Raw genomic sequence first — 14,243 nt, 5'->3', positions numbered from 1 at the left:
TACACGTAGCATGGTCTACCAAGCAGAACCCACGTAGAACTCTGTCTGTGTCCACAGGGGCGGAGAGAAACCCGGCGGAGTTTGAGTACAACGAGGAGCGTCGCTCGCTCGCCCTGGACGGGTTGAAACTCAGCGTGGCGAAGGACTGGGACATAGAAATATGTTGATAGTAATGCTGAGATCAATCATGATTAATCACAGGTTTTAACTTGCTTACTTGATTAAAATTAAATTGACAAAAAGCTTTTTGTGACCTTTTTCAAAAGTGTTATGTTCTCGTGTCTGCGGTCCCTTCCAAGGTTTCTCATTGTTCCCATCGAGTTTTTTTTTGTACAAATGTGGGATCAGATCCGACGATGCAGCCCTTTGGGGCATTTGGCACTAAGGGCTATATAAGAGTCCATGGTTCTCGTCCGGAAAAGAGTGGAGTGCCATCTCCGGGTTGGGGAAGAGATCTTGCCCCAAGTGGAGGAGTTCAAGTACCTCGGAGTCTTGTTCACGAGTGAGGGAAAAGTAGATCGTGAGATCGACAGGCGGACCAGTGCGGCGTCTTCAGTGATGCGGACCCTGCATTGATCCGATTTACCCGTCAATCTACGTTCCTATATCATCACCTACGGGGCATTTGGTACTAAGGTTGGGGAAGAGATCTTGCCCCAAGTGGAGGAGTTCAAGTACCTCGGAGTCTTGTTCACGAGTGAGGGAAAAGTAGATCGTGAGATCGACAGGCGGACCAGTGCGGCGTCTTCAGTGATGCGGACCCTGCATTGATCCGATTTACCCGTCAATCTACGTTCCTATATCCTCACCTACGGGGCATTTGGTACTAAGGGCTATATAAGAGTCCATGGTTCTCGTCCGGAAAAGAGTGGAGTGCCATCTCCGGGTTGGGGAAGAGATCTTGCCCCAAGTTGAGGAGTTCAAGTACCTCGGAGTCTTGTTCATGAGTGAGGGAAAAGTAGATCGTGAGATCGACAGGCGGACCAGTGCGGCGTCTTCAGTGATGCGGACCCTGCATTGATCCGATTTACCCGTCAATCTACGTTCCTATATCCTCACCTACGGGGCATTTGGTACTAAGGGCTATATAAGAGTCCATGGTTCTCGTCCGGAAAAGAGTGGAGTGCCATCTCCGGGTTGGGGAAGAGATCTTGCCCCAAGTGGAGGAGTTCAAGTACCTCGGAGTCTTGTTCACGAGTGAGGGAAAAGTAGATCGTGAGATCGACAGGCGGACCAGTGCGGTGTCTTCAGTGATGCGGACCCTGTATTGATCCGATTTACCCATCAATCTACATTCCTATAACCTCACCTACGGGGCATTTGGTACTAAGGGCTATGTAAGAGTCCATGGTTCTCGTCCGGAAAAGAATGGAGTGCCATCTACGGGTTGGGGAAGAGATCTTGCCCCAAGTGGAGGAGTTCAAGTACCTCGGAGTCTTGTTCACGAGTGAGGGAAAAGTAGATCGTGAGATCGACAGGCGGACCAGTGCGCCGTCTTCAGTGATGCGGACCCTGCATTGATCCGATTTACCCGTCAATCTACGTTCCTATATCCTCACCTACGGGGCATTTGGTACTAAGGGCTATATAAGAGTCCATGGTTCTCGTCCGGAAAAGAGTGGAGTGCCATCTCCGGGTTGGGGAAGAGATCTTGCCCCAAGTGGAAGAGTTCAAGTACCTCGGAGTCTTGTTCACGAGTGAGGGAAAAGTAGATCGTGAGATCGACAGGCGGACCAGTGCGGTGTCTTCAGTGATGCGGACCCTGTATTGATCCGATTTACCCATCAATCTACGTTCCTATATCCTCACCTACGGGGCATTTGGTACTAAGGGCTATATAAGAGTCCATGGTTCTCGTCCGGAAAAGAGTGGAGTGCCATCTCCGGGTTGGGGAAGAGATCTTGCCCCAAGTGGAGGAGTTCAAGTACCTCGGAGTCTTGTTCACGAGTGAGGGAAAAGTAGATCGTGAGATCGACAGGCGGACCAGTGCGGCGTCTTCAGTGATGCGGACCCTGTATTGATCCGATTTACCCGTCAATCTACGTTCCTATATCCTCACCTACGGGGCATTTGGTACTAAGGGCTATATAAGAGTCCATGGTTCTCGTCCGGAAAAGAGTGGAGTGCCATCTCCGGGTTGGGGAAGAGATCTTGCCCCAAGTGGAAGAGTTCAAGTACCTCGGAGTCTTGTTCACGAGTGAGGGAAAAGTAGATCGTGAGATCGACAGGCGGACCAGTGCGGTGTCTTCAGTGATGCGGACCCTGTATTGATCCGATTTACCCATCAATCTACGTTCCTATATCCTCACCTACGGGGCATTTGGTACTAAGGGCTATATAAGAGTCCATGGTTCTCGTCCGGAAAAGAGTGGAGTGCCATCTCCGGGTTGGGGAAGAGATCTTGCCCCAAGTGGAGGAGTTCAAGTACCTCGGAGTCTTGTTCACGAGTGAGGGAAAAGTAGATCGTGAGATCGACAGGCGGACCAGTGCGGCGTCTTCAGTGATGCGGACCCTGTATTGATCCGATTTACCCGTCAATCTACGTTCCTATATCCTCACCTACGGGGCATTTGGTACTAAGGGCTATATAAGAGTCCATGGTTCTCGTCCGGAAAAGAGTGGAGTGCCATCTCCGGGTTGGGGAAGAGATCTTGCCCCAAGTGGAGGAGTTCAAGTACCTCGGAGTCTTGTTCACGAGTGAGGGAAAAGTAGATCGTGAGATCGACAGGCGGACCTGTGCGCCGTCTTCAGTGATGCGGACCCTGCATTGATCCGATTTACCCGTCAATCTACGTTCCTATATCCTCACCTACGGGGCATTTGGTACTAAGGGCTATATAAGAGTCCATGGTTCTCGTCCGGAAAAGAGTGGAGTGCCATCTCCGGGTTGGGGAAGAGATCTTGCCCCAAGTGGAGGAGTTCAAGTACCTCGGAGTCTTGTTCACGAGTGAGGGAAAAGTAGATCGTGAGAGCGACAGGCGGACCAGTGCGGTGTCTTGAGTGATGCGGACCCTGTATTGATCCGATTTACCCGTCAATCTACGTTCCTATATCCTCACCTACGGGGTACAAAGGGCTATATAAGAGTCCATGGTTCTCGTCCGGAAAAGAGTGGAGTGCCATCTCCGGGTTGGGGAAGAGATCTTTCCCCAAGTGGAGGAATTCAAGTACCTTGGAGTCTTGTTCACGAGTGAGGGAAAAGTAGATCGTGAAATCGACAGGCGGACCAGTGCGGCGTCTTCAGTGATGCGGACCCTGCATCGATCCGATTTACCCGTCAATCTACGTTCCTATATCCTCACCTACGGGGCATTTGGTACTAAGGGCTATATAAGAGTCCATGGTTCTCGTCCGGAAAAGAGTGGAGTGCCATCTCCGGGTTGGGGAAGAGATCTTGCCCCAAGTGGAGGAGTTCAAGTACCTCGGAGTCTTGTTCACGAGTGAGGGAAAAGTACATCGTGAGATCGACAGGCGGACCAGTGCGGCGTCTTCAGTGATGCGGACCCTGCATTGATCCGATTTACCCGTCAATCTACGTTCCTATATCCTCACCTACGGGGCATTTAGTACTAAGGGCTATATAAGAGTCCATGGTTCTCGTCCGGAAAAGAGTGGAGTGCCATCTCCGGGTTGGGGAAGAGATCTTGCCCCAAGTGGAGGAGTTCAAGTACCTCGGAGTCTTGTTCACGAGTGAGGGAAAAGAAGATCGTGAGATCGACAGGCGGACCAGTGCGGCGTCTTCAGTGATGCGGACCCTGCATTGATCCGATTTACCCGTCAATCTACGTTCCTATATCATCACCTACGGGGCATTTGGTACCAAGGGCTATATAAGAGTCCATGGTTCTCGTCCGGAAAAGAGTGGAGTGCCATCTCCGGGTTGGGGAAGAGATCTTGCCCCAAGTGGAGAAGTTCAAGTACCTCGGAGTCTTGTTCACGAGTGAGGGAAAGGTAGATCGTGAGATCGACAGGCGGACCAGTGCGGCGTCTTCAGTGATGCGGACCCTGCATTGATCCGATTTACCCGTCAATCTACGTTCCTATATCCTCACCTACGAGGCATTTGGTACTAAGGGCTATATAAGAGTCCATGGTTCTCGTCCGGAAAAGAGTGGAGTGCCATCTCCGGGTTGGGGAAGAGATCTTGCCCCAAGTTGAGGAGTTCAAGTACCTCGGAGTCTTGTTCACGAGTGAGGGAAAAGTAGATCGTGAGATCGACAGGCGGACCAGTGCGCCGTCTTCAGTGATGCGGACCCTGCATTGATCCGATTTACCCGTCAATCTACGTTCCTATATCCTCACCTACGGTCATGAGCTTTGGGTTATGACCGAAAGGATAAGATCACGGCCAAGCGGCCAAAATTAGTTTGTCCCGACGGGTGGTGGGGCTCTCCCTTAGAGATAGGGTGAGAAGTTCTGTCATCCGGGAGGAGCTCAGAGTAAAGCCGCTGCTCCTCCACATCGAGAGGAGCCAGATGAGGTGGTTTGGGCATCTGATCAGGATGCCACCCGAACGCCTCCCTAGGGAGGTGTTTAGGGCACGTCCGACCGGTAGGAGACCACGGGGAAGACCCAGGACACATTGGGAAGACTATGTCTCCCGGCTGGCCTGGGAACGCCTCGGGATCCGTCGGGAGGAACTGGACGAAGTGGCTTGGGAGAGCAAAGTCTGGGCATCTCTGCTTAGGCTGCTGCCCTCTCAACCCGACTTCGGATAAGCGGAAGAAGACTGATGGATAGAAGGGCTATGTAAAGAAATGCTGACTGACTTTGATTGGTTTTTAGCAACAAATTTCTCACTTTCGATATACTTCTCAGGTGATGAAAACAGTTTTGGGTCAGCTGACGACAGTGGCCCCCTACAGACATGGCCTGATCAAACACAACCCCAAGGTATACTGAGGCTGGTTTTAACAGATTCCAGGAATTCAGATAAAAAAGTGACACTCTGAATCATTAAAGGAAATAGAAATGATTAAAAAACATTTTCTAAATCAACCGACCAAGAGGCATCAGGTACAACAAAAATAAAACCGGCCCCAGAACAGAGCCCCGGGGAACTCCGCATGACAGATTGGAAATGTTGGACATTAAAGGTAACATTAAAAGTTATTCTATTTATACAAGAACTAAACCACTGGAGAACAGCAGCAGAAAACCTTCTCAGATTTGAGTCAATCCATCGGTATGCTGTGATCCACTATATCAAAGATGGAGTGAAAGCAAAACTGTGAAGGGACCAGAGTCAGTGGCCATCACCACGTCACTGGAAACGCTCAAAAGAGCCAGATTGATATTTATCGTAAAAATCATGCTGTTCCTAAATCGATGTTAGCTGCTGAGCTACCACTTTTTACACGATTGTTGATATGAAAGTAAGATCATTTGTAGGCTCCACCGGATCAAGATTGGGTTTTTTAGGGATGGGATTCACCGCAGCATGTTTTAGAAAGCCAGACTGAAGTAAAGGTTTGTCAATGTTACCGCCCAAGGACCGACAACATCAAAGACATTTAAGAGCAGTGGAGTAGGAACAGTTTCCACGGTGCTCGAGGTGGGTTTCATCTTGCCCACTAAAACCTGAACATCCTGTGGGCTGACAGGATTGAAGGAAGACCATGAGAATGTACTCTTTTAACATATGCAAACATGTTATTTCTTAGACTAAAAGATACTACACATGACTTAAATGACATCTTACGTAACACACAGATTAGTTTTGTGGGTTGTTAGCAAACGATAGCGGTTTGGCTGGCTAATGTTAGCTATCATTGATTGAAAAATTGTGAAAAGATATAAGACATTTAAAAAGTAGGCCATATGTTCTGTTGAAAAGCAAATATAGTAATACAAACTACCCAGCAGGCACAAGACATTGAAACAACGTTGTGAACTTGTTGGGTTAGATCCTGACGTTGAGCAACTCAGGTACAACATTGAAACAACATGCTTTTTGACAACTTTTAATCAATGTTGGGTTCTGACGTTGATTTAACATTGAAATTTGGTCATTTCCCAACCAATATTCTACAACACAAATACATTGAAACAACATACTTTTTGACAACGTTTAGTCAATGTTTGGTTCTGACGTTGATTTAACGATGAAATTTGGTCATTTCCCAACCAATATTCTACAACACAAATACAACATTGAAACAACATGCTTTTTGATGACGTTTAATCAATGTTGGGTTCTGATGTTGATTTAACATTGAAATGTAGTCATTTCCCAACCAATATTCTACAACACAAATACAACGTTGAAACAACATGCTTTTTGACAACGTTTAATCAATGTAAGGTTGTTACGTTGACTTAACATTGAAATTTGGTCATTTCCCGACCAATATTCTACAAGACAAATACAACGTTGAAACAACATGCTTTTTGACAACGTTTAATCAATGTTGGGTTCTGACCTTGATGTGACCATTTAAATTTGGTCATTTCCCAACCAATATTCTACAACACAAGTACAACATTGAAACAACATGCTTTTTGACAACGGTAAATCAATGTTGGGTTGTGACGTTAATTTAACATTGAAATTTGGTCATTTCCCAACCAATATTCTACAAGACAAATACAACGTTGAAACAACATGCTTTTTGACGATGTTTAATCAATGTAAGGTTGTTGCATTGATTTAAGATTGACATTTGGTCATTTTCCAACCAATATTCTACAACCCAAATACAACGTTAAAACAACATGCTTTTCAATGACTTTTAATCGACGTTGGATTCTGACGTTGATTTGACCGTTGAAATTTGGTCATTTCCCAACCAATATTCTACAACATTGAAACAACATGCTTTTTGACAACGTTTAATCCATGTTGGGTTCTGATGATGATTTAACATTGAAATTTGGTCATTTTCAAACTAATATTGTACAACACAAATACAACGTTGAAACAACATACTTTTTGATGACGTTTAATCAATGTTGGGTTCTGACATTGATTTAACATTGAAATGTAGTCATTTCCCAACCAATATTCTACAACACAAATACAACGTTGAAACAACATGCTTTTTGACAACGTTTAATCAATGTAAGGTTGTTACGTTGACTTAACATTGAAATTTGGTCATTTCCCGACCAATATTCTACAAGACAAATACAACGTTGAAACAACATGCTTTTTGACAACGTTTAATCAATGTTGGGTTCTGACCTTGATGTGACCATTTAAATTTGGTCATTTCCCAACCAATATTCTACAACACAAGTACAACATTGAAACAACATGCTTTTTGACAACGGTAAATCAATGTTGGGTTGTGACGTTAATTTAACATTGAAATTTGGTCATTTCCCAACCAATATTCTACAAGACAAATACAACGTTGAAACAACATGCTTTTTGACGATGTTTAATCAATGTAAGGTTGTTGCATTGATTTAAGATTGACATTTGGTCATTTTCCAACCAATATTCTACAACCCAAATACAACGTTAAAACAACATGCTTTTCAATGACTTTTAATCGACGTTGGATTCTGACGTTGATTTGACCGTTGAAATTTGGTCATTTCCCAACCAATATTCTACAACATTGAAACAACATGCTTTTTGACAACGTTTAATCCATGTTGGGTTCTGATGATGATTTAACATTGAAATTTGGTCATTTTCAAACTAATATTGTACAACACAAATACAACGTTGAAACAACATACTTTTTGATGACGTTTAATCAATGTTGGGTTCTGACATTGATTTAACATTGAAATGTAGTCATTTCCCAACCAATATTCTACAACACAAATACAACGTTGAAACAACATGCTTTTTAACAACGTTTAATCAATGTAAGGTTGTTACGTTGACTTAACATTGAAATATGGTCATTTCCCAACCAATATTCTACAACACAAATACAACGTTGAAACAACATGCTTTTTGACAACGTTTATTCAATGTTAGGTTCTGACGTTGATTTGACCATTGAAATTTGGTCATTTCCCAACCAATATTCCACAACACAAATACAACGTTGAAACAACATGCTTTTTGACAATGTTTAATCAATGTTGGGTTCTGACATTGATTTAACATTGAAATTTGGTAATTTCCCAACCAATATTCTACAACATTGAAACAACATCCTTTTTGACAACGTTTAATCAATGTTGGGTTCTGACCTTGATGTGACCATTTAAATTTGGTCATTTCCCAACCAATATTCTACAACACAAATACAACGTTGAAACAACATGCTTTTTGACAACGTTTAATCAATGTTGGGTTCTGACATTGATTTAACATTGAAATGTAGTCATTTCCCAACCAATATTCTACAACACAAATACAACATTGAAACAACATGCTTTTTAACAACGTTTAATCAATGTTGGGTTGTTAGGTTGACTTAACATTGAAATTTGGTCATTTCCCAACCAATATTCTACAACATTGAAACAACATGCTTTTTGACAACGTTTAATCAATGTTGGGTTCTGACCTTGATTTGACCATTTAAATTTGGTTATTTCCCAACCAATATTCTACAACACAAGTACAACGTTGAAACAACATGCTTTTTGACAACGTTTAATCAATGTTGGGTTCTGATCTTGATTTGACCATTTAAATTTGGTCATTTTCCAACCAATATTCTACAACACAAATACAACGTTGAAACAACATGCTTTTTGACAACGTTTATTCAATGTTAGGTTCTGACGTTGATTTGACCATTGAAATGTGGTCATTTCCCAACCAATATTGTACAACACAAATACAACATTGAAACAACAAGCTTTTTGACAACGTTTATTCAATGTTAGTTTCTAACGTTGATTTAACATTGAAATTTGGTCATTTTCAAACTAATTCTGTACAACACAAATACAACGTTGAAACAACATGCTTTTTGATGACATTTAATCAATGTTGGGTTCTGACGTTGATTTAACATTGAAATGTAGTCATCTCCCAACCAATATTCTACAACACAAATACAACGTTGAAACAACATGCTTTTTGACAACGTTTAATCAATGTTGGGTTCTGACGTTGATTTAACATTGAAATTTGGTCATTTTCAAACTAATATTGTACAACACAAATACAACGTTGAAACAACATACTTTTTGATGACGTTTAATCAATGTTGGGTTCTGACGTTGATTTAACATTGAAATTTAGTCATTTCCCAACCAATATTCTACAACACAAATACAACGTTGAAACAACATGCTTTTTGACAACGTTTAATCAATGTTGGGTTCTGACCTTGATGTGACCATTTAAATTTGGTCATTTCCCAACCAATATTCTACAACACAAATACAACGTTGAAACAACATGCTTTTTGACAACGTTTATTCAATGTTAGGTTCTGACGTTGATTTGACCATTGAAATTTGGTCATTTCCCAACCAATATTCTACAACACAAATACAACGTTGAAACAACATGCTTTTTGACAACGTTTAATCAATGTTGGGTTCTGACGTTGATTTAACATTGAAATTTGGTCACTTTCAAATTAATTCTGTACAAGACAAATACAACGTTGAAACAACATGCTTTTTGATGACGTTTAATCAATGTTGGGTTCTGACATTGATTTAACATTGAAATGTAGTCATTTCCCAACCAATATTCTACAACACAAATACAACATTGAAACAACATGCTTTTTAACAACGTTTAATCAATGTTGGGTTGTTAGGTTGACTTAACATTGAAATTTGGTCATTTCCCAACCAATATTCTACAACATTGAAACAACATGCTTTTTGACAACGTTTAATCAATGTTGGGTTCTGACCTTGATTTGACCATTGAAATTTGGTCATTTCCCAACCAATATTCTACAACACAAATACAACATTGAAACAACATGCTTTTTGACGTTTAATCAATGTTGGGTTCTGACGTTGATTTAACATTGAAATTTGGTCATTTTCAAACTAATTCTGTACAAGACAAGTACAACGTTGAAACAACATGCTTTTTGACAACGTATAATCAATGTTGGGTTCTGACGTTGATTTGACCATTGAAATTTGGTTATTTCCCAACCAATATTCTACAACACAAATACAACGTTGAAACAACATGCTTTTTGACAACGTTTAATCAATGTTGGGTTCTGACCTTGATTTGACCATTTAAATTTGGTCATTTTCCAACCAATATTCTACAACACAAATACAACGTTGAAACAACATGCTTTTTGACAACGTTTATTCAATGTTAGGTTCTGACGTTGATTTGACCATTGAAATGTGGTCATTTCCCAACCAATATTCTACAACACAAATACAACATTGAAACAACATGCTTTTTGACAACGTTTATTCAATGTTAGTTTCTAACGTTGATTTAACATTGAAATTTGGTCATTTTCAAACTAATTCTGTACAACACAAATACAACGTTGAAACAACATGCTTTTTGACAACGTTTAATCAATGTTGGGTTCTGACCTTGATGTGACCATTGAAATTTGGTCATTTCCCAACCAATATTCTACAACACAAATACAACGTTGAAACAACATGCTTTTTGACAACGTTTAATCAATGTTGGGTTCTGACGTTGACTTAACATTGAAATTTGGTCATTTCCCAACCAATATTCTACAACATTGAAACAACATGCTTTTTGACAACGTTTAATCAATGTTGGGTTGTGACCTTGATTTGACCATTGAAATGTGGTCATTTCCCAACCAATATTCTACAACACAAATACAACATTGAAACAACATGCTTTTTGGCAATGTTTATTCAATGTTAGGTTCTAACGTTGATTTAACATTGAAATTTGGTCATTTTCAAACTAATTCTGTACAAGACAAATACAACGTTGAAACAACATGCTTTTTGATGACGTTTAATTAATGTTGGGTTGTGACGTTGATTTAACATTGAAATGTAGTCATTTCCCAACCAATATTCTACAACACAAATACAACATTGAAACAACATGCTTTTTAACGTTTAATCAATGTTGGGTTGTTAGGTTGATTTAACATTGAAATTTGGTCATTTCCCAACCAATATTCTCCAACATTGAAACAACATGCTTTTTGACAACGTTTAATCAATGTTGGGTTCTGACCTTGATTTGACCATTGAAATGTGGTCATTTCCCAACCAATATTCTACAACACAAATACAACGTTGAAACAACATGCTTTTTGACAACGTTTAATCAATGTTGGGTTCTGACGTTGATTTAACATTGAAATTTGGTCATTTCCCAACCAATATTCTACAACATTGAAACAACATGCTTTTTGACAACGTTTAATCAATGTTGGGTTCTGACGTTGATTTGACCATTGAAATTTGGTCATTTCCTAACCAATATTCTACAACACAAATACAACGTTGAGACAACAGGCTTTTTGACAACGTTTAATCAATGTAAGGTTGTTACGTTGACTTAACATTGAAATTTGGTCATTTCCCAACCAATATTCTACAACATTGAAACAACATGCTTTTTGACAACGTTTAATCAATGTTCGGTTCTGACGTTGATTTGACCATTGAAATTTGGTCATTTCCCAACCAATATTCTACAACACAAATACAACGTTGAAACAACATGCTTTTTGACGACTTTTAATCAATGTTGGGTTCTGACGTTGATTTAACATTGACATTTGGTCATTTTCAAACTAATATTGTACAACACAAATACAACATTGAAACTACATGCTTTTTGATGACGTTTAATCAATGTTGAGTTCTGACATTGATTTAACATTGAAATTTAGTCATTTCCCAACCAATATTCTACAACATAGAAACAACATGCTTTTTGACAACGTTTATTCAATGTTGGGTTCTGACCTTGATGTGACCATTTAAATTTGGTCATTTCCCAACCAATATTCTACAACACAAATACAACGTTGAAACAACATGCTTTTTGACAACGTTTAATCAATGTTGGGTTTTGACGTTGATTTAACATTGAAATTTGGTCATTTTCAAACTAATATTGTACAACACAAATACAACATTGAAACAACATGCTTTTTGACAACGTTTATTCAATGTTGGGTTCTGACATTGATTTAACATTGAAATTTGGTCATTTCCCAACCAATATTCTACAACACAAATACAACATTGAAACAACATGCTTTTTGACAATGTTTAATCAATGTTGGGTTCTGATGTAGATTTGACCATTGAAATTTGGTCATTTCCCAACCAATATTCTACAAGACAAATACAACGTTGAAACAACATGCTTTTTGACAACGTTTAATCAATGTTGGGTTCTAACGTTAATTTAACATTGAAATTTGGTCACTTTCAAACTAATATTGTACAACACAAATACAACGTTGAAACAACACACTTTTTGATGACGTTTAATCAATGTTGGGTTCTGACGTTGATTTAACATTGAAATTTAGTCATTTCCCAACCAATATTCTACAACACAAATACAACGTTGAAACAACATGCTTTTTGACAACGTTTAATCAATGTAAGGTTGTTACGTTGACTTAACATTGAAATTTGGTCATTTCCCAACCAATATTCTACAACATTGAAACAACATGCTTTTTGACAACGTTTAATCAATGTTGGGTTCTGACGTTGATTTAACATTGAAATTTGGTCATTTCCCAACCAATATTCCACAACACAAATACAACGTTGAAACAACATGCTTTTTGACAATGTTGAATCAATGTTGGGTTCTGACGTTGATTTAACATTGAAATTTGGTCATTTTCAACTAATATTGTACAACACAAATACAACATTGAAACAACATGCTTTTTGATGACGTTTAATCAATGTTGGGTTCTGACATTGATTTAACATTGAAATTTAGTCATTTCGCGACCAATATTCTACAACACAAATACAACGTTGAGACAACAGGCTTTTTGACAACGTTTAATCAATGTTGGGTTCTGACCTTGATTTGACCATTGAAATTTGGTCATTTCCCAACCAATATTCTACAACACAAATACAACGTTGAAACAACATGCTTTTTGACAACGTTTAATCAATGTTGGGTTCTGACGTTGATTTAACATTGAAATTTGGTCATTTTCAAACTAATATTGTACAACACAAATACAACATTGAAACAACATGCTTTTTGACAACGTTTATTCAATGTTAGGTTCTGACCTTGATTTGACATTAAAATTTGGTCATTTTCAAAGTAATATTGTACAACACAAATACAACTTTGAAACAACATGCTTTTTGACGACGTTTAATCAATGTTGGGTTCTTTTTTTGGCCATTTCCCAACCAACAACCTGAATCCAACGTTGGACATGAACTCAATTTACAAACTCAACTATTTCACGACGCTGTTTCAAAGTCGGTTTTAAACGAGACGTACGTATCATCAACGTTGTTTCAATGTCTTGTGCCTGCTGCCTCGTTCTTGTTCAAAAAGTGAACATCTAGTCCAGCTAGTCCAGGCGCCAGGTGGGATACATTATGGTCATCTTCATTCCCGATGACTAAGGTTGTTTGGGACTCAAATGAACTTCGGCGTCCACACCTGAAAGCGTTAATGACTTGGGCCGGCGCTCCTCGCGATGACGTCACCCGTGGCGGTTCTTGCTGAGGCCGCTGGACGCTGAGCTCCATTGAGAAGCGGTTGAATGCCTTCTGCTGAGGTTGGCATCCAGCGGACCCTCTTTGCACGTGGCCCCCCTGGCCTTTGTGGCCCCCCCTGGCCTTTGTGTCCGCCGACAATGGTGAAGATCATTGTGCGTGCGGGTGCGGGTGCGGTATTCCGCGCACGGGGCGGCCAAAGGTGAATGCATGGGGGCTGAATCTCCTCTTCCCGAGGGGAGGAGCAGGTCAGCGGGGCAGCCAATCACAGGTCTGCTCCTTGGATTTATGCCAGCGCTCTTTACTTTACAACTTTAGTACGAGCGGCGAGGGCCCTTGAAAAAAAACAACAACCCCAGGAGCCCCGAAAGAGAGCGAGACAAAGGCACGAGATGCCCTACACACCGTCTGGCTTCTTCTGTGACCGGCTGATCCGGGAGCGGGAAAGGAGGGACGGCGAAGGCGCCCTGAACAAGCCGCTGCGCTTCAACGGCCAGGACTTGGCCGTCCTCCGGCAGGAATGTCTCCAGAGGAAGAGCCTTTTTGAGGACGAGTCCTTCCCCGCCAGCGTGGAGTCGCTGGGCTTCAAGGAGCTGGGCCACAAGTCCAACAAGGTCAAGAACATCGTCTGGAAGAGACCCAAGGTAGGAGGAGGACGGATCCAG

General features: G+C 40.9%; 2 protein-coding genes across 3 annotated transcripts in view; both read left to right on the top strand.

The window, feature by feature from the left end:
• Positions 1-180, top strand: part of ganc (glucosidase, alpha; neutral C) — a 72,647-nt gene extending 72,467 nt beyond the window's left edge. Inside the window, exon 23 of the mRNA XM_061986818.1 lies at positions 58-180. Within this exon, the coding sequence (XP_061842802.1) occupies positions 58-167 (110 nt within the window). The 3' untranslated portion in view covers positions 168-180. The remainder of the gene's footprint in view (positions 1-57) is intronic.
• Positions 181-13,970: 13,790 nt separating this feature from the next.
• The window catches only part of capn3a (calpain 3a, (p94)), a 90,848-nt gene continuing 90,575 nt past the window's right edge, over positions 13,971-14,243 (top strand). For both annotated transcript variants that reach the window (XM_061987641.2, XM_061987640.2), the window contains exon 1: positions 13,971-14,222. In XM_061987641.2, the coding sequence (XP_061843625.1) occupies positions 13,971-14,222 (252 nt within the window). The remainder of the gene's footprint in view (positions 14,223-14,243) is intronic.

This window comes from Nerophis lumbriciformis, linkage group LG26 (genome assembly GCF_033978685.3).
Source record: "Nerophis lumbriciformis linkage group LG26, RoL_Nlum_v2.1, whole genome shotgun sequence".
Classification (NCBI taxonomy): domain Eukaryota; kingdom Metazoa; phylum Chordata; class Actinopteri; order Syngnathiformes; family Syngnathidae; genus Nerophis; species Nerophis lumbriciformis.
This window is presented reverse-complemented; position numbering and strand designations above follow the sequence as displayed.